This window comes from Mesoplodon densirostris, chromosome X, assembly GCF_025265405.1.
Source record: "Mesoplodon densirostris isolate mMesDen1 chromosome X, mMesDen1 primary haplotype, whole genome shotgun sequence".
Lineage (NCBI taxonomy): Eukaryota > Metazoa > Chordata > Mammalia > Artiodactyla > Ziphiidae > Mesoplodon > Mesoplodon densirostris.
In genome coordinates this window covers 18,933,673-18,958,512 of record NC_082681.1, presented here as the reverse complement: position 1 = coordinate 18,958,512, position 24,840 = coordinate 18,933,673, and the positions used below count along the sequence as shown (strand labels likewise).

General features: G+C 41.0%; 1 protein-coding gene and 1 non-coding gene across 3 annotated transcripts in view; both read left to right on the top strand.

The window, feature by feature from the left end:
* The window catches only part of SLC9A6 (solute carrier family 9 member A6), a 52,953-nt gene extending 29,257 nt beyond the window's left edge, over nucleotides 1-23,696 (top strand). The window contains exons 11-17 of one of the 2 annotated variants that reach the window (XM_060086701.1): nucleotides 1,733-1,844; nucleotides 2,768-2,921; nucleotides 7,824-7,913; nucleotides 9,074-9,104; nucleotides 11,381-11,460; nucleotides 17,189-17,294; nucleotides 21,016-23,696. In XM_060086701.1, coding sequence (XP_059942684.1) covers nucleotides 1,733-1,844; nucleotides 2,768-2,921; nucleotides 7,824-7,913; nucleotides 9,074-9,104; nucleotides 11,381-11,460; nucleotides 17,189-17,294; nucleotides 21,016-21,288 — 846 coding nt within the window. In that variant the 3' untranslated portion in view covers nucleotides 21,289-23,696. The remainder of the gene's footprint in view (nucleotides 1-1,732; nucleotides 1,845-2,767; nucleotides 2,922-7,823; nucleotides 7,914-9,073; nucleotides 9,105-11,380; nucleotides 11,461-17,188; nucleotides 17,295-21,015) is intronic. The other variant, XM_060086700.1, reaches the window with a different exon arrangement.
* On the top strand, nucleotides 17,838-17,900 carry LOC132482799 (small nucleolar RNA Z39). The gene has a single exon (XR_009530966.1). It is a non-coding gene; the product is annotated as a small nucleolar RNA Z39 (small nucleolar RNA).
* Nucleotides 23,697-24,840: the final 1,144 nt, after the last annotated feature.

Here is a 24,840-nt window from a genome sequence, read left to right as displayed (position 1 = left end):
GACCTGTTCCAGCTTTGGCCACTATAAGGTCTTTCAGTGGGCTCCTGTGTCCCTTGTGTTTTTTTGTTTTGTTTTGTTTTTGTTTTTGTTTAAATTTTTGTGAGTGCTTCCTCACTTTCTGGAACTATAAGGTGCTTCAGGCTCATCTTATATATTTTCTGCCCCAGCCCTAGAATCAGCCATTTCTCCAAGGAGCCCTGGTTCATTTTATTGGGGAATGGTATTAGAAACCAAGATCTGGGCTCTAGGTATGCTCAGTGCTACTGGGTGTCCTGGCTTCTAAGCCCTTCCAGCTGACAGAGGAGGAATATATATGTATATATTAGCTCCTGAATATATGTGTATCTATAAATATTTACATAGGTAGCCATCTGTATTTCTATTAAGCCAGATACCAATGTCTCCAACTCTAATCCGTTACCATATGGGTCATTCTAGCTCCTCCCCTGCTGATCTGTGAATCCCCATTCCAATAGTGGGAAACCTGGCTCCAACCTTCTACCATCCATTACTTAACTGTTCCATTCCAGCATGCATAGTAATATCAGGATTGTTATCCAGTGCTCCCATGGGAAGCAACTTTATCAATGAGCATGTAATGCTTATGTGCAGTTCCTTTTGCCTTTAGTCCTACAAACTCCACCCATTTCCAAAGTTACTTAGGTCAGCACTGTTTTCCCCCACCGTCTTTTTTTTCCCCATCTTCTTTTGTTTTTAATCTTAGATTTTCCTTTATATTCCTTTCAGAAAATGAGGTGGAGACTGTATTGTAACCCCTGAAACCAAAATTGTATTTTAAAGCAAGAGTCTCTATAGAGAGCAAACTGCAGAAAAAGACACTAAAATTGGTTTCTAGTTAAAACCATTCGTAATTCCAATTAAGCCTTCCCTTTGAAGCAGGGCGAAAGTGTAAACTCAGAGGAGTACATCAAGGTTAGCAGGAATTTCAGTGGTATGAGGTGTTTGAGCTGCCCCTTTGTTCTGAGGAAGCAAGGGCAAGTTTAGCCAGTATTACTCTTCCCCCACCAACATTGTCAGTTAAGATGAACTAGACTGTTATATTAGTAATCTTAAGGTTATGCCAAAGAAGCTCTGTTTTTAACCATGTTCCTATTCATCTAATGAATGTCCTATATCTTAGACCTGCACTGTTCAATTTGGTAGCAATTAACCACTTGTAATTATTTAAATTTAAGTTAATTAAAGTGAAATTAAATGAAAATTTCAGTCACACTAGCCACACTTCAGGCACTCACCATGTGCAGCTATAGTACTATCATGGCAGAAAGTTCCATTGGACGGTGCTGTGTCAGAGAGTGGAATCTAAAGACTGTTACAGGGAGGGGGAAGGGTAAGCTGAGATGAAGTGAGAGAGTGGCATGGACATATAAACACTACCTAACGTCAGATACATAGCTAGTGGGAAGCAGCTGCATAGCACGGGGGGATAAAAGCTTGGTGCTTTGTGACCACCTAGAGGGGTGGGAGGGAGACGCAAGAGGGAGGGAATATGGGAACAGCTGATTCACTTTGTTATAAAGCAGAAACTAACACACCATTGTAAAGCAATTATACTCCTGTAAGGATGTTAAAAAAAATTTAATTAAAAAAATAAATAAAGACTGTGTATTAGAAACTGAGCTCCCTAAGATAGTGTTTCACCATCTTGAAGGGTTAGTGTAAAGAATGTTAATAATAAAAAGAATTATCCTTAACCTATTAATAATTTTAGATTGCTATTTTCTTGGGAAGAGCTGCAAATATTTATCCCTTGTCCCTCCTACTTAATTTGGGTAGAAGAAGTAAGATTGGATCAAATTTTCAACACATGATGATGTTTGCTGGTAAGTTATAATTCCCTCTCTCGCTTACTCCAAGAAACAATTCACAGTGCGTACACCAACTTGATTTTAGACGGAAATGATATGCTGGTAATGTGAGACTCCCTTAAATATTAAAGTTGCAACCTCCAGTAGAAAATCCTTTTTAAAAGTATGCCATTCCCTTCTATGGGGATTTTTTCATGTTCTGGTTCCAAATTCCCAGTTCGGAACTATGTCACATGTAGTGGAGGAGGTAAAGATGATGCATTTTCACACAAAAACCTGTATGTGAACGTTTATGGCAATTTGTAATTGCCAAAACCTGGAAACAGCCCAACTGTCTGTCTTCCAGTGGGTGAGGGAATAAGCAAACTGTGGTACATCCATGCCATGGAATGCTCCTCAGCACTAAAAAGAACAAACTAGTGATACACACAACAACATGCATGGACGTCAGAGGCATCATGCTGAGTGAAAGAAGCCAGGCTCAAATGGTTACGTACCATATGTTCCATTTACGCGACATTCTCAAAAAGACAAAAGCCCAGTGATGCGGAGCAGATCAGTGGTTGCTAGGGTTTGGTAGGGTGACGAGAGTTTAGACTAAAATGAGGGTAGCACAAACGAATTTGGGAGAGGGGCGATGAAACCGCTCTGTGTCTCACTTGTAGTAGTGGTCACACACCTCTATACATTTGTCAAATTCATAGAACTGTACACCCAAAAGAGTGAACTTTAGTGTAAGTAAATTTTAAAACAGATTTCAAAAAATTGTTAAACGATCAATGCCTGTATCATCTACTAATTCTTTTTGTATTTGTTTGTATATACTTTTGTATGTTAAAATATGCTACGTATTTGTTCATGCTCTTCTAAGGTCTCAGAATGTGCCCTATTTCTCTGAATTTATGAAGCTCACATAGTCCTTCTTCCATTCCCTGTAGGCCTTCGTGGTGCAATGGCATTTGCCTTGGCCATTCGAGATACCGCCACTTACGCCCGCCAAATGATGTTCAGCACCACGCTTCTGATCGTGTTTTTTACTGTGTGGGTGTTTGGTGGTGGCACCACCGCCATGCTGTCATGCTTGCACATAAGGTAAGTAGCGAGGGGCCCTCATTTTAATATTAAAATATAATATGGGTTGTTTTAATCATGAGACAATTTTGAGCTTTGACAGGTCCCTAATATTTCATTTCTTCCTTTTAAAAAGTATATAACATGTAGTACAGACAAAAATGGAAAATATGCAAAAGAAGAATAAAAACTGTTGTTAACACTTTTGAGGGATGTCTTGCCCAGACCTCTTGCTGTGCTTTTACATATTCTTTGAACAAAAAGGGGCAACACTTCAGGTACTCTTGTAAACTGATTTTTAAATGTAATATAGCATAGACATTTATGTTAGTAAATATCACTATTTTAGTGGCTGCGTATATTATAACTTATTAACCAAATCCCTACCATTGGACTTTTGTATTGTTTCTAGGATTTTGCTGTTAAGGCTAACAATTGAGGATTTTGCTCTTACTGAGTGTGAACGTTTGTAAATGCATACACCATTGTGCACTTATCTATTTCCTTAGGATGCATTCCTAAAAAGTGGAATTGCTTGGTCAAGGGATATGCCTCTTTTTTTTTTTGCAGTACGCGGGCCTCTCACTGTTGTGGCCTCTCCCGTTGCGGAGCACAGGCTCCGGACGCGCAGGCTCAGCGGCCACGGCTCACGGGCCCAGCTGCTCCACGGCATGTGGGATCTTCCCGGACCGGGGCACGAACCCGTGTCCCCTGCATCGGCAGGCGGACTCTCAACCACTGCGCCACCAGGGAAGCCCATATGCCTCTATTTAAGGTTTATGATCCGTATTACCAGACCGGATCAAAAATTTTCTTATATTTGCAGTATATGAGGCAGTCCGGTTTACCCCAACCCCAATCACAACTGGATATTGTCATTCTTTCTCATCTTCATGATCAGCATGGTTCCTGACCTGACAATCCAAGGCCAAGGTTTTGACGTCTTAGTCTTGAATGCACACTAGTTAATGTATTCAATTGGAAAGCTCCCTTGTATCTCAAGAGTTCTGCCTTTGTTTCCATGGGTATAGCAGTGTATGTTGCTAAAGCCTTTGTAGATTTTACTTCTGTGTTTGGCTGTAACTTCATAGACCTTAAGAGCTACTGAGCTTCCAGCATGTGTAAGGTTCATTAGAGAAAACAGTATTTCACATCTTACAGAATCTGTTCTCCATTTTTTTTCATTCTATTATGCCTTTCTCTTAACACTCTAAATTGCAACCGGCGCTCAATCAGACTTTGAATGTTGTTACTGCCTTTCTCTCCCTTTACTGTTCAAATCCCTTTCTTACAATGCCTGTGCTATTATTGTAGATAATTGAAAATACACCAAAATAATGTTCTTGTAACCCTGATTATTACTTCAGGGAGGACCTGGCATTTGTTGAGCACCTACTATGTGCTAGGCATTGTGCTAGGTACATTTTACGTATTTGTCTAATGACAATCGCTCCATTTACAAGTGAGGAAATAGAGGCTTAGAAAGTTTCTAAGTTATTCAAGGTCATACATATCATTAAATGGTGGACAGAGGAGCCTCCAGTCTCACTTAATTTCTCCTAGAATGCTGCATCAAGAAATGAGGGTGGTCCATTTTCGAAGGATTAAACTCCTTTTTTTCCTCAAGAGCTTGTAAATGAAGGCTCTTCCTTATTCTACTAAGAACAACAAAATTAAATGTAAGATAATTTAGGAAAAATAACAGTCTTAAGTGGAGTCTCAGTGTTTAAGTAGAATCAGTTCTCTTCCCTAACTGCCTTCCACATAAACCAAACCAAATACCCACGCTTACCCCCCCCAAAAAAAACCCCCACAAAAACCTACCTATTCACATAAAGTCGAATCTACCTCACCAGCTTTGCAAGCTTTTTGGCTTCATCTTGCCTGTCCTGTAGCATAGTTTGGCATTCAGTTGTATCCATTACCTTACAGTCTTAGGTTAACTCTTGTTACTGTTGTTGTTGTTTGGGGGGGGGGGGGTTGGGGCCTCTTTTCAAACAGAGACCGGAATTTAAGTTTTTCTTACCTCCCCCCAAATTTGTCTAGTACAACTGTGAGGATACTAAAAAGTCCTCCGGGTTTAAGATTCACGCAGCATCAGACTTGACTTTGAGTTCTTGCCCCTTCGTTTAGTAATTCTGTGATCTTGAGCAAGTTCTTTAACCTTTCTCAGCCTCAGGTTCCCCATTTGTGATGTGTGTAACAGTACCTCCCTCCCAGGGTTGTTGTAAGGATTCAGTGAGCTAATGTCTGTAAAGCCTTTTATTCATTCATTCGATAAATACTGATTGAGAACCAACTATGTGCCGTGGTTCTCTAATTTAGTGGTTCTCAACTGGGGGTGATCCCCCCTGCCAGGGACATTTGGCAGTGCCTGGAGACATTTTTGATTGTCACAATCTAAGAGGGGAGGCCAAGGATGCTGCTGAACGTCCTCCAGTGCACAGAGCAGCCCTCACAACAAAGAATGATCTGGACCAAGATGGTGATATGAAGGTTAAGAGACCCTGGTCTGGAGAGGTGCAGTGATAGTAATAAGATAGAAAAGGTCCCTGGTCTCATAAAGTCTATACTGTGGTGGAAGAAGACAGATAGTAAGCTAGCAAGTAAATAAATGAAGATGACAATTTTAGACGATGTTAAATGCTATGATGGCAAACAAGGTACTATGATAGTAGATGGGGATAGATGTATTTTATAGGTGGAGGTCAAGAAAGGTCTCTCTGAGGTTAGATTTGAGCTCAGTCTACCTGAATGACAAGTTGATGCCAGTTAAATGGTGAGCAGGAGGAAGAGCAGTCCAGGCAGAGGGGAGAGCATGTGCAAAGGCCCTGAGGTAGGCACAAATGTAGCCTATTGAATGAAAAGAAACAAAGCCCACCTAGCTGGACTACAGTGACTGAAAGGTAGGTAGGAAACGAGGTGGGCAAGATCCTTTAGGGGCAGGGGTTGGCAAACGTGTCCTGTAAAGGGCCAGAGAGTAATATTTTAGGCTTTGAAGGCTGTATGGTCTCTGTCTCAGCTACTCAACTCCAGCGTGAAAGTCCCATAGACAATATGTGAATCTGTTGCCGTGGCTGTGTTCCCACAAGACTTTATTCACAAAAGCGGGAAGTGCACCGAATTGGCCTGTGGGCTATAGTTTGTGGACCCCTGCTATTGGGTCTTGTAGGACACGGTAAGGAGTTTGGATTTTAAAATCCAAATTGGCAATCTTGTAGGATTTGAAAGCAAGAAAGTGACATGATCTGTCCTGTTGCGTGGACGACGGCTCCTCAGTGAGTGAGAGCCAGCCAGCTCTTCGTAGGTCCTTTCGCATAGTCTGTGACAGTCACCTTTGACTCCTTGTCATTTACCACACATACTTTGCATTTCTCCATCTCTGAACCTTTGCTCACTGTTGCCTCTGCCTGGAATTCTCTTTCACTCCCAGGAGATGGCACAGCTCAAATGCCTCCTCCTTTTGCCCTCTGCTTTTCTCTCGGCACCACTCTTCCGTCTGCTTAACATGGAGTACCTCTGTTACAGCACGTGTTTCAGTCAGCCTTGTAATAATGATATTGTTATAAGAGCTACCATTTAGAGATGTTAGTGTTGTATGGGATACTGTTTTAAAATCTTTAGACACATTTTCTTGTTTAATCCTTGCAGCGACTCTGTATGGGGTCTGTCATCCCCATTTTCCAGGTGATCGAACTGCAGTTCATAGGGCTGCATAACTTGACTGAGTTCAAACAGCTGGAAAGGAGATGAGGTCAGATTGGAACCCAGCTCTCTTGGATTGCAAAGCCCTTAGAGATTATGCTCTAGTTGTGTCTGTCTCCCCCACTAGTCTGTGAGCTCCTTGAGGGCAGGGCCGTGTCTAACTCATGTCTATGCCCTGTGCTTAGCACAGTGCCTGGCAGATAATAACTGCCCTGAGAAATTTTATTACCTTGACTTGGCCTCCAGTACTGTTTCATCTGAGAATTACAAATATGCTGTCTTGAGGGGGCTTTCCTGGTGGCGCAGTGGTTAAGAATCTGACTGCCAGGCTTCCCTGGTGACGCAGTGGTTGAGAGTCCACCTGCCAATGCAGGGGACACGGGTTCGTGCCCCGGTCCGGGAAGATCCCACATGCCACGGAGTGGCTGGGCCCGTGAGCCATGGCCGCTGAGCCTGCGCGTCCGGAGCCTGTGCTTCGCAACGGGAGAGGCAACAGGAGAGGCCACACAGTGAGAGGCCCGCGTACCGGAAAAAAAAAAAAAAGAATCTGTCTAACAATGCAAGGGACACAGGTTGGAGCCCTGGCCCGGGAAGATCCCACATGCCGTGGAGCAACTAAGCCTGTGCGCCACAACTACTGAGCCTGAGCTCTAGAGCCTGCAGACCACAACTACTGAGCACACATACGACAACTACTGAAGCCTACACACCTAGAGCCCGTGCTCTGCAGCAAGAGAAGCCACGACAATGAGAAGCCCGTGCACCGCAACAAAGAGTAACCCCCTCTCACCCCAGCTAGAGAAAGCCCGCACACAGCAACGAAGACCCAATGCAGCCAATAAATAAATAAATAAATAAAATTTATTTTAAAAAAACAAACAAAAAAAACAAATGTGCTGTCTTCAAGACCACTAGATGTCACTTGAGATACACAAATGTGATTAGAGTTTAATCTGGCTAAGAAGATATTAAACAGCTTCTGGCCATCTCAACAAGGAAGAAATGAGCGTTTCTTTCAATTCTGAATCTGGTCGTGGCCATCTGTTTTCAAGTCTTTGGCCCTGATTCACTTGCCTTCCAGATAAGGTCGTGCATCATTTTCCTCCCTTCGGTGTTACTGGGCTGCTCCTGCTACAGCTTCTCACACTGCTATTTTTTCTGTATTGTCTGTAGTAGTGACCTTAATCGATAAACATTTGAGCACCTATTGTGTGTCAGGTACTGTGCTAGACTCTGGGGATACGGAGATGAATTGAGACATGGCCTTTACCCTCAAGGAGCTCACAGTCTTTTGGGGGAGACTGACAGGTAAATAACTGTACTGTGCTAAGTATTATAATAAAGGAATCTAGAAAGTGCTGTAAAAGCACAGAGGAAAAATCCCGCCTGAAGGAACCATAGAATGGTTCCTTTGGAACTTGAAAAAGGAGGACAAAAAGAAAAATAAGGGGCAGTACATTTCCGATAGAGGGAACACCATGAGCAGAGGCATGGAGGCTCGGGAGAGGACAGGATTTGGGGAGAGGAGCAGTCGGGTCTGGCTAACAGTGGGTATGTGGGCGAGGATGAGGGGAAAGCTAGGCTGGAGTGGCGGGGGAGGCTAGTTTGTAGAGTCTTGCATACCACACAAAGGACTTTCAACTTGACCCTCTGGGTTGCAAGCTGCTCTCAGAGTCTTTTGTCCAGGGAACAAGCCAGTGAGTTAGTTGTCTGCTTTAGACGGCTAACTCTAGGGGAGAGCCTGGCAGCTGGGCAACCTTACAGCCAGTTGCTCCAGACCCCATGAGTCGGAATGAGGCCCGAGCTTGAGCAGTTGGAAAGGAGAGAAGACCTGAGAAGCAGTTTAGAGGAAGAATGAGCGGGGTTGGTGAGTGCTTGTGCTGAGGGGGTAGAGGAGTCAAAGAGAGCTTCTTCATAATGAAGCTGTTCCCTGGGATACGGAAAGCAGATAAGAAAGAATTCTGAAGAACCAAGGCTAATGTCTATCCATTAGCCTATGGGAAAACCCCTGTAATTGGACCCTCTCTGCAGTCATCATAAGAGGATGTTGCCGTGAGAGCCGAGAGGTCCGAAAACATGCAGCTCCCTCCTGGAACTGCAATGGGCCAGCCTTGTTTCTGGAACTACATTGTAGTTCTTATTTAACCACTGGGGCAATGCTGCTTTCCCTGACTCCTGCTTATAGTGGACTTAGAGAAGAAAAAGTTCTTTTTCTGAAACTGGTAAGTGGGATTGGGTTGCAGGAAGAGAATATTAGTAGACCCTGCTTGCCTTAGGGTCCAAGCTGCTGCTAAGGAGAGTGGCGGGAGCCAAAAGTCTACGTCACCAGCCATCGAGAAGCACGAAAATATTAAGCATTCCATAGCTTCTGCGTTGAGAAAAGTAGTTGCCTGACAGTGCCCATATGTGAATAGACAATTTTTCTTTTGACTTCAAGATCTCATTTTCCTTTTGTGTTTCTCCTTTAGGGTTGGTGTTGATTCAGACCAAGAACATTTGGTAAATATGCATTTGTGTTGTCTCTGGCATTTCTGTCAAATGTGTAGTCGCTTGGAAAGAAAACAAATCTACTGTAGACTTCATGTCACTATTATTTAGATCCTGTCCTATTTGCATCAGCTTTTAACTGACATCATTCCTGGCTTTTCTCACTGCTCGATAGAGACAAAACTGAATTTTAGGCAGCGTGTGGTTATCAAGGGTGACAGCTCTCCTATCTTCGGGCCAACCTGGGCTTTGGCCACAGACGAGAGCAGTCCCTTAAGTGCTCCTGGGTTTTCAAGTGACTGCTCTGGCACAGGGAGGCTTTTTCCACTTTGGTTTGCGCATGAAGGCTTGTCTCTGATGTAAGCCCCACTCCAGCTGCTCTTCCTGTGTAACTTTCAAATTGGATGACCAGCAGCTGCCCTTGAGAACTGCCCAGAAGTGTTGGACTCTTCAGCCAGTCTTCCCTGCCTGTTCAGGAGAATGTGCTTTCTTACCCCGTGCCTCAGCCTTGCCCATGTTTCCTTGCTTACTTCCATGTGTCACTTTCTCAGTTGTTCCTCTGAACCTGAACCTGGTAGACTGAGTGCAGTGTGACGCAGTGCCTTCCCTAGACTGACCGCCCTTTTCTGGTATTTTCCCGCCACTTGTTAATGCTTTCTGAGCACCACTGACTATGTGCCTCTGCCCTAGACATGAGATGGGGAATCACAGAAATGAGGTTTTTGAAGATGGAAAGCATCTCTTTAAAAACACAGTTCTTTTTCTTGCCTGAAACAAGCCCTGGTTTATTTGTCTTCAGAGTGTAGTTTAAAAAATTTTTTTATCAGATTCATTTCCTGAATGCTAATTTTGCTAGCTATTGAGTGCTGAGTGTGTACGTGACATAGTAAGTACTTGCCCCTTTTGTGGTCAGAACCTTAAAGTATAATTTCATGGGCTTGAACTATTTGTACAAGGCTGGATAAATTCCCATGATGGCGAGCTGCTGGGGTGCTTTCCAAGGGGCAATAGCTCCTCAGTGCCTCCACCCCCACGGCCAAACAAGAAGAGTTACCAAACAGGTCCCTGGACAAATGCTTGATCACCATCTGCATAAGTCTCCACCTGCTATGTCCCCTCTGTCGCCACAGAGGACAAATGGAAATGGAGTGGCAGGGAGAGAGCCAGGTAGGTGAGTAGCAGCTGTGACATCCAGGAAAAAAATATCATTTTTACCTTGCCCTCAAAACCGTATGGATGCCTTGGCTCAGTATATTGTTTGCTCAGTATTTTGAGTGTCTGCTGGGAAGCCCAGAGAAAGATTTTAGTAACTACGGAGCGTGTGGGAGTTGGGTGTACAGGTGCTCATGTGGTGAGAGGATCGTGTGAGATTTACAGATTCGTCTCTCTTCAAAAAGCGGAGACATGCAAACCAATGCCTCCTGATGTGAAAGGAAATGTGGGTGATTCTCCACTCTTGTAAACCCATACAGTGTTCTCAAACATTTTTATATTGTCTATGTTTTGATACATGTTGAGAGGAAGATTCATTTATTTCGAAAATCAGGAAGAACAGGAACCAAAACCCAGAATCTAAACTCCATACTCTTCGAAAATCCCGGAAACATAGAACATTCATGCTGGAAAGAGCCTTCGAGTGACATTGTATACATGAAAAAACTCCCCTGGAGAGAGGGAAAGGGAGTTGCCCAACTAGTTCATGTCAGAGCCGAGACGAACCAGGTGGCCTAACAGCGCCACTGCTGACTGACCACATCATATCACACATAAGGACCCAGTTTATGTTTTGGGGGAGCTGTTTTTGAAGAGGCCTGCTTGCTGTGTTACTTTTCCCTCCTACCCAGTCAGGCTTAACATGGAATTTCCCTACTTACTTACATTTTGCTAGTGTTCTAAGAACATAGTAACAACTTTGAAAATGCCAGTTAACTTTGGGACCCATGACAACTCCCAAAGATCGGGATGTTGATGGGATGTTTTCTACTTAAGGTGCAGTTCACGTGGGTGTAAGCCTTTCAGATTTAGGGGGTGGATTATCCCACACTGATTTTTTTAAATGCCAGTAGACTCATAAATCAGTAAGCAGCCTGAGTAATAGAAGTGTTCAGAAAAACACTTCAATTTTTTATTCCCAAGCCGCAGTGTACAAGCTATTAAATTTCTCACGTTACCCATGTTGGAGAATATCTCGTATGTGGTAGACTATGTTCCTGATTCTACAAAGAAATGACTCTTAAATAAATGTGTTTTTATCTTTGTGTATGTATTGATTTATTATCTGTTTGCAGGGTATTCCTGAAAGTGAAAGAAGAACTACCAAAGCAGAGAGTGCCTGGCTTTTCCGGATATGGTATAACTTTGATCATAAGTATCCTTAACTGAGAAAAAAAATGGTAGTATGGACATGGACAACTAGAGTTTAATGGAACAACGGTTTTGACCACTCTCTTCCTGAACTGGAATATAAAACCTGCCTTTGGTCTTCCCTTTCCTCTTCAGTGTAGTAGAGAAGGTTACCAGAGGAAACCCACACAGATGAATCCTCTGAAAACCCATGGAACCAGTAAGGACTGGTTATTGCATAAGCCTGCTGTGTGCAGGGACTCAGGAGCCCTTATGATAGACTTGTTTTGATATATAGGTTTATTTATTGAGCAAACTTTAATATTTATTGTCCTTTAGCTAACCGAGTGAATGCCGCAAAAGGGATTTGTTGGTGCTTGTCAGTGTGCTTGTTACAGTAAAAGAGGAAAGAGTGCCTTAGGAAAAAACATGAGAATGAGAAATTCAGTGATGCTAGGTACCGCAGTAGTCAGCGATGTCTTTTTTTCTCTGACCTTTCCACAGACTGGGAGATTCTCCTCTCCATTCAGAATGCCAGTGCTTCATTGTTTACCAGATTTCTTTCTTGTCCTATCGTAACAGTCTTCTTCATAGCTATACTTTGGGTCGGGTTATATATAATAACCTGTTTAAATCATGCCTTTTAAAAAACATTTTATCACTCACTATTTATTAAAATGAATTTCTTATTTGAAAGTTGAACTAGAAAAAGGGACCATGGAGTTCTTTCTGGCTGAGACTTATCAGTAAGGGATTCAAAACCTGGTTTATGTTCCATTGAAGCAAATTTGGGACAACCATGTAAAATGTTTTCCCCTTGCTTTTGACTTTCTGATCAAAACCTTCTGTGTTTAAGAAAAATGCGCTTGACAATTATCATTAGAAGCTACTATTTACTATATTCTGTTTGCTAGGTTTTTACATTCACTTTTTGCGAGTACTCAAAATTAATGTATGGAAACATGAATGCTCGCTTATCTATGGTATTAAGACTCCTATTAGAGGGAGAGAGATCCTGGCTCCTTAAAATTGTTTAATGAGGGCTTCCCTGGTGGCGCAGTGGTTGAGAGTCCGCCTGCTGATGCAGGGGACACGGGTTCATGCCCTGGTCCGGGAAGATCCCACATGCCGCAGAGCGGCTGGGCCCGTGAGCCATGGCCGCTGAGCCTGAGCGTCCGGAGCCTGTGCTCCGCAACAGGAGAGGCCACAACAGTGAGAGGCCTGCGTACCACAAAAAAAAAAAAAAAAAAAAAAAATTGTTTAATGATTATGTCATTACTTTTGGCTCCATTATCAGCATTTTGGGTATAAGCCACTCCCATATCTCTTGGGATTTTTTTCATCCCTCTGATTTAACAAAAATTGTTTAGTTTTTCCTTCATAAATGTTTTGTATATTTTCTGCATAATATACAAAATAATTAAATGATCCTAATGTAGAGAAAGAGTAGAATAATATTTTTTTATATTATAGAAGTGACCACCAAGAATTGTTTGACTCAGTACTACTAGACTAAGACTTGGTAATTTTAATACCTAGTGCCCTAGTAGAATTAATCATTCATCATTCTAGATTTCACTTCCTTTGTGCAGTCAGTTTGTTCATTTGTTATAATTGAGATATAACTTAAATATATCTTAATATATAACTTAAATATATATTTGTAATATATACAAATCTTAAGGGTACGGCTTAATGAATTTTGACTTATGTATACACCTGTGTGCCTGCCACCCATATAAAGATATGAAGAACATTTCAAGCACCCCAGAAGGCTCCCTGTGTTCCCTGCAGTCAGTAATGCCTTCTCTGAAGGCCTACCCTATCCCAGCCAAAAGGGCGGCCACTGTTCTGATTTCTTGCAACATGGATTAGTTTTACCTATTTTTGATCTTCATATAAATAGAATTATATACTATGTATTACTTTATGTTTTGCTTCTTTCAGTCAACATTGTGTAACTTATCTATATTGTTGCCTGTACCAGTAATTCATTCTTTATCATTGCTGTGTAGTGTTCCATAAATAGTATGAATATACTACAGGGTTTTGGTTTTGGGGGGTTTTCTTTTTCTTTCTTTTTTTTTTTTTTTGGTCAAGGATATCTCAGAAACTATTGTTGATAAACATTTAGGTTGTTTCCTGCTTTTGACGATTATAAATAAAGCTAAACATTTGTTTGTACATCTTTTTTTAAAATAATCTTTTAATTAATTTATTTATTTATGGCTGCATTGGGTCTTTGTTGCTGTGGGTGGGCTTTCTCTAGTTGCGACGAGTGGGGGCTGCTCTTCGTTGTGGTGCGTGGACTTCTCACTGCGGTGGCTTCTCTTGTTGCAGAACATGGGCTCTAGGCACACCGGCTCAGTAGTTGCAGCATGTGGGCTCAGTAGTTGTGGCTTGCAGGCTCTAGAGCATAGGCTTAGTAGTTGTGGCGCACGGGCTTAGTTGCTCCGCGGCATGTGGGATATTCCCTGGCCAGGGCTCGAACCCGTGTCGCCTGCACTGGCAGGCGGATTCTTAACCACCACCAGGAAATTCCCTGTTTGTACATCTTTTGATGAACATAGGCACTCATTTCTCTTCCACCTAAGAGTGGAATTTGGAGCAAGTGTATGTTTAGCTTTAATAGATATTGCCAACCCATTTTCCAGAGTGGTTGTAACCAATTTACACTCCCACAAGCAAGTTAAGTTGTTCCACATCTCCTCCAAAACTTGGTATTGGTCAGCATTTGAAATTTTAGCCATTTCAGTGGGTGTGTGGTGATATCTCATGTGGTTTAATTTGCATTCCTCTGATGACCAGTGAGGTTTCCTTTCATATGTTTATTGGCTATTTGGATATCCTCTTTTATGAAGTGTGTCTGTTCGGTTCTTTTGCTCACTGTTTATTTGAACTGTCTTATCTTTTTTTTATTTACTTGTAGTTCTTTCTACATTCCTGAATTGAGTTCTTTGTTAGTTATATGTATTGTGACTATCTTCTCCCAATCTATAGCTTACCTTTTCATTTTTGTAATCCTGTCTTTTGAGGAACAGAAATTCTTCATTTTAATGAAGCTTATTTCATTAATCTTTTCTTTTATGGTTAGTGCTTTTTGTGTCTTAAGACATCTTTTATATCCCAAGGTCATGAAGATATTTTCCTATGTTTTCTTCTAAACATATGATTGTCTTAACTATCACATTTAAGTCTTCGATCCATTACAAATTAATTTTTGTGTATAGTGTGAGGTGTGGGTCAAGACCTATTTTTTCCCGTATGAGTATTCAGTTGACCCAGCACCGTTTATTGGAAATGCCATCCTTAACCCACTGTATTGCAGTGGAACTTTTGTTGTAAATCACTTGGCCATATAAGTCAGGGGGTTCTTGTTTCCGGACCGTCTTTTCTGTTTGTCTATTTTTACATCAATACCACACTCTCTTAATTATTGTACTTTTTAATAAGTCTTGCTATCCAATAGGAGAAATTCTACAGGTTTGTCATTCTTTAGTATTGCCTTAGCTATTTTAGGTCCATGGCATTTTCATCTAAATTTTAGAAACAACTTGTCATTTTCCATACATACATGAACACTCATGCTCACACACACACAGAAAATAACCTGCTGGCAAATCATTGAATTTGTATTAAATCTGTGGATGAATTTGGAGAGAACTGACATTTTAACAATATTGAGTCTTCCAATCCATGAACACGGTATATCCCTCCATTTATTTAGATCTTCTTTAACTTCTCTCTTTAATGTTTTATAGTTTTTAGTGACAGGTCTTGCACATCTTTCATTATATTTATCTCTCTATATTTGGTATTTTGGGTGCTATTTTAAATGGTATGTATTTCATTTTATTTTATTTTCTACATTTTTGCCCTTAATATATAGGTATACAATTGGATTTTTATATATTGGCCTTGTATCCAGCAATCTTGTTAAGTTCACTTACATTTCTAATAGTTTTTAGTTTCTATTTTCTATGCATATAACCAAGTGAATAATAATGTTTGATTTTTTCTTGTCCAATACCTTGTAATTTTTTTTATGTCTTATTATATTGGCTGGACATTCCCAGTACAATGTTAAATATAAGTGATGATAGTGGGCATTCTTGTCTTATTCCTGACCTAAGGGGGAAATTTTTCAGTATTTCACCATTGAGTATGATGTTAGTTGTCAGTTTTTGAGATATCCTTGATCAATGTAAGAAAATTCCTTTCTATTTCTAGTCTGCTAAGAGTTCTTACCATAAATAGGTATTGAATATAATTAGATGCTTTTTCTACATCAACTGAGATGGTCGTGTATTTATTTTTTTCTCCTTTAGTGTGTTATCTTGCTGATTTTCATCAATTGTTTGAATGTTAAGCCAATCTTACATTGCTGGAACAAATCCCACTTGATTATGATATTATTCATTGTGTATGTCACTAGATTTAATTTGCTAATATTTTGTGTCTGGTTTTTGTGTCTTTTCATGAGAGGTATTGGCTCGTGATTTTTTTTTTCTTGTAATGTCCTTGTCAAGTTTCTATAGGAAGATTGTGCTAGTTTTATAAAACGGGTAGGGAAGAATTTTCTCTTTTTCTATTTTTCTGGAGGAGTTTGTGTAAGATTGGTGTTATTTCTTAAGTCTGGGAAGATTTTAACCAGTGAAGCCTTCTGGGCCTGGAACTTTTTGTATGAAAAGGTTTTTAGTTTCTTTAATAAATACAGGACTATTCAGATTTCCTTTTGTCAATATTTGGTAAGTTTTAGTTTTTAGGGAATTTGTTCTTATAGAGTTAAATACCAAGACTTATTAGCCTCAGTACTAGCCTGTTAAGTACCACTAAACTACGATCTGGTACTTTCTATACTTAATGCACTAGTAGAATTCATCATTCCAGATTTTCAGTGGTTTTGTGTGGCAAGATGTTTTATGAACTATGTAAGTGTGTTTATATGAAGTACTTTAATCTTAGAGTTTATAAATATGTGAATTTATGTAAATTTCTTTGGCCTCCTCATTTTTAATTGAGAACAACCTTAAGTTGTAATTTTAGAAAGTAGCGAATATGTATGTGTCTTTCTCCCTTTTTCTGCTTTTTCTCATGATTCCCTCTTTTTTTCTTCTGAGTATCAAATATATTGTTGCATCTGTTTTTATTTTTATTTTTGGAGAATAGATGAATACTGAAATAAGAGTCTATGACAGAGGACCTCATGATGCATAATTTTTTTAATGTTTTTAGAATTGAGTTTCCTTTGATACTAAAGTTTCAACTCATTGAAGAGGCCAGCTGAATCTACAATAAATAATTAAAACCATTTTTATTACTCTATTCTACTACTGGAATATTTAATCTCTTTTTAGGCTCTTACCATTCTTTACTTTCTTCTGTGTCTCCTTCAGCGCTAAATTGAGAGCGATTTTGTCTTCATTTTGGCTTTAGTAAAATCAGAAAGGCAATATGATATAGTGGAAAGGGCATAGGATTTGGAATCAAACCAATCTGGGTTCGAGTATTGGTCCTCCGTTTACTTAATTGTGTGACTTTAGGCAGATCATTGACTTCTATGAGCCTGAGTTTCCATATTTGTAAAACAGAGATAATAATAAAATCTCCCTCCCGTTGCATAATAGGGTCATGAAATGGGACAACATTTGCTCTCTGAATTGGTAGGTACACTGTGACAGTGATTGTTATCAAACAGATTGTTCTTTTAAATTGGTAAAGAAAGGAACACAGCTCTTCCTTAACTGGCACAGCTATCTGAAGCCTCTGCTGACGCACAGTGGACCTCCTCTTACGACAACCCTCCCTGCCTGCTGTGGACCCATTGCGAGATGCCTAACCAGCCCCCAGGCTTATGAGGTAAGTTGGTTTTATCCAGAACCTAAGTTCTTCATTAAGTTAAATTTAAAATTATCTGCTCTATGGATGGGTTACTTGTTTTTTGTTTTGTTTTGCTTTGCTTGCGTTTAAGGTATAAAATCCACAAGCAGGAATATAAACATATTTTGCTCAGCCAGAAAATGCACTGAAATCTATAAATATAATTCACAGCCTTTGAGCCGTCATTTGAAAAAAGATATAGAATAGCATCTCATCTTACTGTCAGTGATTTTAGTAAATAATTCTATTTCCATGCTGGTTTTCATTTATTTGCAGCATGTGGCCTGAGCTTAGTACTAACTGCGTATATTGTAATCTATAAATCAGGGTCGTCACAGTCATGTGAAGAGGATTACTAAAACATTTTTTGATGCCCCTAAAGTGCAACAGATGCTCTTTTATTTCAGGTATTAGGGAACGTTTATCTACCTGTGTACCGTATCGCTGGGAGGCATGGATATATCTAGATATAATCTAGATTCCATATTTTTTCCTTAGCTGCAGACATAAGATTAGTGATTCATGCATATGATGAAGAAAATCAGTATGAATAAAGTCATGATACTGTAAACGCTTTCTGATGAAAAAAAAAGATTAGTGATTCAGCAGGTATTGCCACAAAGAAAGAAATGACAAATGCTAACGGGTTTTTATTTTAAACTATGAACATTTAATTTTTCAAGTTCTTTTTTAAAAACCTTTACTTCTAACCCAACCCTTCAAAAATAATCTGGTGCATCAAATAAAGTCCCCATGTTAACAAAACCCACCAATTTTGACTACTCTGATGCAACACCTTGAGTTGAGAGATGAGGCTGTGGTAAAGCAGTGTAGACGTGCACCCTCCAGTTCCCTGTGACCACCTCCGTGGTGTTTTCGAGCAGATCCCGCAGAGAATGGATGGGGAAGAGGAGTCTTAGCAGGGGTGGCACCTGGGTCAGGGAGGAGCACTCTGCAGCGTTGTGTTATGTTGAGTCAGTGCACAGTTCCGACAGACTACTGGTAGGCTGGGGGGAACACCCCGTGTTGTCTTGTCCCTCCCTCCCACTTTCCCCAGGCTCCCGTATCAAGCACGGCCCCCATTCCCTCTTTACCCTGTTAGCCCATGTGGCTCTGTGCTGAGGGGTCAGCCAGCTTTGTCAGTTAAAGCAGTGAGGTCTGGCTCTGGGATTCCAAAGACCCACTGGCCATCACCAAAAGCCAGAAGAGTTCCACAATGCCTGTGTGTCCTGTGGATAGCAAAATACGGCATTGTTCTATTCGTTTCCTTGGGCTGCCATAACAGAGTACCCCAAACTGAATGGCTTGACAACAGAAATTTACTGTTTCAAGTTCTGGAGGCTAGAAGTCTGAGGTCAAGGTGCCAGCTGGGCTAGGGCCTTCCGAGGGCTCTCTCCAGCTTCTCGTGGTTTGCTGGCCGTCTTTGGCATCCTTTGGCTTGAAGATGCATCACACAGATCTCTGTCTTCATCTGTACCTGGCGTTCTCCCTGTGTGTGCATGTGTGTCTGTGCCTCCAAATTTCCCCTTTTTATATGGGCACCCACCAGTCATACTTGATCAGGGCCCACACCAAGGACCTCATCTTAATGTGATCACCTGCAAAGACTCTATTTCCAGATAAGGTCACATTCACAGGTACTGGGAGTTAGGATTTCACATCTCTTGGTGGGGTGTGTGTGGGGGGGGGGATACCATGTAACCCATAACAACCATAAAACTTAATTTTTTAATTTTATGTTTTGCTATGTTAACTACTTATTAAATTATAAAAGTAGCATGCTTGCAGCCAGATATTCAAACAGTATGGAATGTACAAAGTGAAAAATAAAAGTCGCTCTCTTTCTCCTACCTCCATCCCCCAGAGGCAGTCATTATTAAGGGTTTATTTTGGATACTCCCTGCTATAGTTTATCTACACAAACTTATATGTGTATATATAGCCCTCTTTGTTATTGTTTTACACAAATGGGATCATAATAAGAGTATTGTCCTGCTACTTGCGTTTTCCACTTAATGATACAGCATGGATATGTTTCTAAGAGTCCATGAGATCCCTTACCTTCTCTCTAGTGGTGGCTGCACAGTGTGGTTTTGCCAAGATTGATTTAATTAGTCTCCTGTGGCTAGACCTTTACATTGTTCCTCCTTTTGTGCTTTTGTTATTACAAACAATGTTTACAGTGAATATCCTTGTGTATATAAATTTACCCAAGAATATAAAGTTATAAAGAATAGATTTTAAAGGTTAAGTTGCTGGGTCAAAAGTCATATGCATTTTAAAATTTGGTAGATATTGCCCCAAACCTGAAACTTAATAAATGCATTAGAAGGTGCTGAAGAGCCCCTGCTGACGAGTGAAGGTACCACAGAGCTTTGAGTATTGCTGAATTAAGCGATAGACACGCTTGTTAGACTTAACTGTTATAACTGGATTGGGCAGGAAGGGATTATGGCTGGTTGGTGGAATGGGTTTGTTTGTTTTTTAATTCACATGCCTTTGTCTTTGAGTATTTAGGCAAATTTTTAGCAACAGCAAATTTTTTTTTAAGTTTTAAAATTTTTGTCCAATCGTGCCCTCAGTCTATTTGACCCTCTTAGACAAATTTAAAGATTTTAAACATGCACAGGATAGGAGAGCTGAGTGTAGGATGTTTCTGTCAGCTCTACTTCCCTCAAGGAGTATTAGTCACAGACTTTTTTTTTTTGCTAGATCAATATGAGTATTTAGAATGATTCTTACTCTATATTTTAAAAAAATGACTTTCTGATTTTTAAAAGTAATATATACTCATTATAATAAAATTTCAGATAGTACAAAAACATAAGAAAATAAAAACCACTCGCAATTCTGTCATGCAGAGCTGTCATTTTGTTGAATACCTTCTAGACTTTCCTGTGCACATGTACACTTTTTAATTTGCCACAATGGCACTATATATGCTAGACATTTTTTCCCTTTTCTCGAACTTTATTTATTTATATTCTTTTGGGCCCCAAAGTTTCCATTAGAACCAAAGCCCATTGAGCTGGGTGACAAGTGTGTAGTGAGGGTTCAGTATTTCTAGGTATTGTTGATACGGCAGTAAAAGCTTCATTTGTATAACTCTGTTCAACAATCAATTGAACTTACATTTAGCGAATACTTTCTCTGTGCCCCCAAACCGTTAGGTGATTGAAGTACAGTGTACAAGGGACTTAGGGTCTAGTGTGTGGGGGTGTGTGTGGCGCAGACCACTGCCTGAGTAGTTATGCAAAGGGAGAAGACTAAGTACAGGACGCTAGGGGAGAACACAGGAGGACACCTGAGCTAGCCTTGGTTGATCAAGGAAGACTTCTGGGAGAAAGTGACCTTTCAGCCAAGACTTCAGTGATAAGTAGGTGCTAGACACATGAAGGAGGGGAGAGGAGACAGGACGTAAGAGAAAGCACGAGAGATTTTGGGGCAGCTGTCAGCACTCCAGTCTTCGGGCACACAGTGGGGCGGGTGAGGTCAGAGAAACAGATGGTGGTGGGAGATGAAGCTGAGGGGCCCAAGTCGCACAGTGTCTTTTAAGCCAAGGTGAGGACTTTCGACTTTATCCTGAGGGCAGGGAGCAGCCCCTGAAGCGTTTTAAATAGGGCATCCTTGAAAATTCTGCTGTTGGAAATGTTTCTTGAATTTCATAACAATTTGCAAAACTTATTTTATTTGAATTTAGAACCAGGAGCAGTTGAAAGATGATGACTCTGATCTTATTCTCAATGATGGCGATATTAGTTTGACGTATGGAGATTCTACCGTGAACACTGAATCAGCATCGTCCGGTGCCCCTAGGAGATTTATGGGAAACAGTTCTGAAGATGCCCTGGATCGGGAGCTTGCATTCGGGGACCACGAACTGGTCATTCGGGGAACACGCCTGGTTCTTCCTATGGATGACTCTGAACCCCCGTTAAATTTGTTAGATAATACAAGACACGGTCCAGCCTAAGCTTACTCTTTACTCACTTAGTGATCTGTAAAATTTGCACATGTGATTGTGAAGAAATTCGTACTACCTAAAAAGTCCCAGTGCATGTCTCTGAATGTTTAAGCTGTATAAATGCTATTTATATGGCATCGAAAGACTATAAATACCCTGTACAAGGCAGATTGTGAACAAACTCTTACGTTTTATTGGCTGCACTATGTGGACCGGATCTGTTTTAGGAAGTTAATTTCAGTGATGTTGTGTGTCCAAGCTTTATGTCCCAGTTCAAGCATACACGGTGACAGATGTACTCTTTCTAATATTTACCTGACACTTAACCGGAGTACCGAGTTCTCGTGATATGAGTTAATTTTAAGGCAATGAGTTTGTGGGAGGGGAGGGAGAGGAAGGGGGGAGTGCTAGCAGGAGAAGTTCCTTTGTCGGGAAACTTGTGTTGATTTGCTGCTGCCTCTGTCATGACCTTTTCCTTTCCTTTTTGTCCGGTGGCCTGTTGTGGTGCGAGAGGCCAATGGCTTTGGATCTTGCCCCATTCACACTGGGGAGTGAAGTGCGGGGGCCCTTTGCCCCCCTTGCCGTGAAAAGAACAGATTTGTTGGCTACAGTACACTGCTACTCGGAAAAGCAGGCTGCACATGATTTCCAAGACTTTGTTTCTTTTCTTCCACTCCAAGACCTGGGAAGGAGTCGCGCCATCCAGCCCACTTAGCCAAAGTACAGTTGTATATAGTTCAGAGCACTTGATTTCGATTTGGAGGGGCTGGGGCAGGCGGAGAGGGGGCAGAGGCCAGGAAGGGGAGTGAGGAGCATGGTGGTTTCAGAGAGCTCTCCCCCCAAATATGTAAATACTATATACCAGATAAGTTTAAATAAATTCAGTTGCTGCTTACTTTTTGATTATGTACTTTATGTGTATAGCAAGCTTTGTGGTCAGACGTTTTTATATCGATTTAAATCGCTGCTCTTTAGCAGCCAAACAGGAGCAAAATGTAAAACTTTTGAACTTACTTGTGTCTAATTGTCATTCATTAGTCTATAGTTGATGTTAAAAGTTAATTTATGAATCCCTGACCGTTCCACACTACACCACAGCCAGTCATGAGAGAAATACAGCTGCGGAGAGCTTGCCGTGAGGGCGGCTGCTCCTTTGCGTGCGCCAGGTGTAGTTGTCTTCATGCTCATGTGACATTTTAATATGAAACACCTAAGCTGCCATGTTTGTTTTGTTTTTTTACAGTTTTCAAGGAAGAGTACATAACATTGCCCATTTCATATTCAGAGTATGAAAGTGGATTCTATCTTGTAAGCTGCAGATACCTAATGGTGCATTGAATGCTTAGTGGGGGGATCCTTGCCGACACTGATTCTGACCCGTCAAAGTTTCAGAAGAAAACTAGAAACTCCTGTGGGTTTTTTCCCCCTCAGGTCTGAGTAGCATTGCCTTAAATCATACCCAATTCAAAAACGGATTTGTTTATGTGATGTTCAAATTGTCCAACACAAAATATCTTTGCAAACAAAATATGTACTTGTCTTCCCAAAGGTTTCCTTGCTGTGATGCAAACACTCCTTGCGATTTTGAGGGAATTCTACTGTTGGACCCTTGAGTGGCAGCTCTAACTGTTGGCATAGCCATTTGTTATGTAGTGGTAGCGACTTTCCTGCTATGCAGGAACCCCGTGAAGTGTGCATTTTCTACGATGTGTGCCTCTTCATGCAGTCAATAATTTCTTGTTAATGTGTGTTTGAGGGGCTTTGAACTTCAGCGTCATTTACCCACGAAGTCATTCACGTTGTAAAAGGTTATATAAGAAATTCACAACTACCTTTTTTATCCTGTCAAGTTATTGAGCTCACTTTATGAAAATGGCTGTAAATACGTAGCATGACAAATTCAGTAACTCGTCTGTTTCAGCATGCATAAGACTTTTTCTTAGGGAAACTGGTAAAGCTTGAGTCAACTAAATCTGCCTTCGTACTTTATCAGAGGGGAACCAAGCCTGCTGCGCTTACATCAGCATCTGGTAGATTCTCCTCTCCTCTAATCTGCGTGCGCATCTCCAAGCAAAGAAGAAAAAAACAAACTCTGCTCATACATCTATTGGTTTGAGACACCTGAATGAACTTGGATGAGGTGCAGTCTGAGTTCCCATCAGGCACAAATAGAACTGTTCTCGGACTTGTTTTTCTGTTCTTTGTGGACCCTACACGTTTGAATGACTTGAACGTTGCATCTTTTCAAGTTATTTTTTAAGGTTCCTTGGCATTTTATCCTAGTTGTCCGTGTTTGGCAATGTGCTGTTAAAGTAATAGACTTTTAATCTTTTATGTATTTTTTGTTTTCCCTTGGAGTTCTTGGACAGATGTTATAGTGGTTTCTTTTAGGAAAATCTGTCATTAAAAAAATTATAGCCTTGCAAATAACCACTCAGAGTGTTTGAGTCACAGTTTATTCTAGTGAGAAGTAAAGAGTGCTGACTTCATTTATTTTTCTACCTATATACCTACTGGGAAAGGGGGAAGACTGATGTTTTAAAAAGCAACAAACAGAAACCTTACGGAACGTAACTTACGGGGTGGCAAATTGTTGGTGCTTATGTGTGAGGCTGGATGTATTTGCTTATGGGACCATTTAAGAAATACGACCCAGGGCTTCCCTGGTGGCGTAGTGGTTGAGAGTCCACCTGCCGATGTGGAGGACGCGGGTTCGTGCCCCGGTCCGGGAGGATCCCACGTGCCGCGGAGCGGCTGGGCCCGTGAGCCACGGCCGCTGGGCCTGCGCGTCCGGAGCCTGTGCTCCGCAACGGGAGAGGCCGCAACAGTGAGAGGCCTGCGTACCGCAAAAAAAAAAAAAAAAAGAAATACGACCCAAAGCAGTCGAATTCTATTACATTGATTTGTAGCCTGTTAGCTCAGTGGTGGATAATGTCATGAAAATGTTAGTTCCATTATATGGGGGGAGTAAATTCTGTATCCAGTTAGGTAGAAAGGCAGTTGCAAGTTGGGTTGAGAGCACGATCACACAAATAGTCCTTTTTCCAAGTTAAAGACAGGTCTTTCTCTTTGTACGTAAGAAGTTTTGTAGGTGGGGTTTGGTGACAGCAGCTTTGCTGCTCGTTTCTTGAACAAACTCATGTTTCCTAATTCACAAATAAAACCCTGCATTAGATTTGAGCAAGTCTATTTGTTTACCTGACTCAGTGCACAGGTGTAAGGATATGAAAATGTAGATGTCTTGACTTAATCAGAAAGTCCTTGCCAGGAAGTACTGCACACAGATAATGCAGCATTGAGGTATGAGGCTTGAAATAAACTGGGAATGATAAAAATAGTAGTTCTCATTTTTTTGAGCCCCCTTAGATCCAGGCAGTGTATATAGGAGGTGTTCTTTTCATCCACATTTTAATCTAATCTTAATCATGCTTTGTGGTATTCTCCTTTCACAGATGAGGGAACTCAGGTGGAGGGAAGTTGTCACACTGCTAGTAAGTGACAGATCCAGGATTCAAATCCAAAGTCTAGATTTGTTACCTACTACTCTCCCAGCTCCAATAG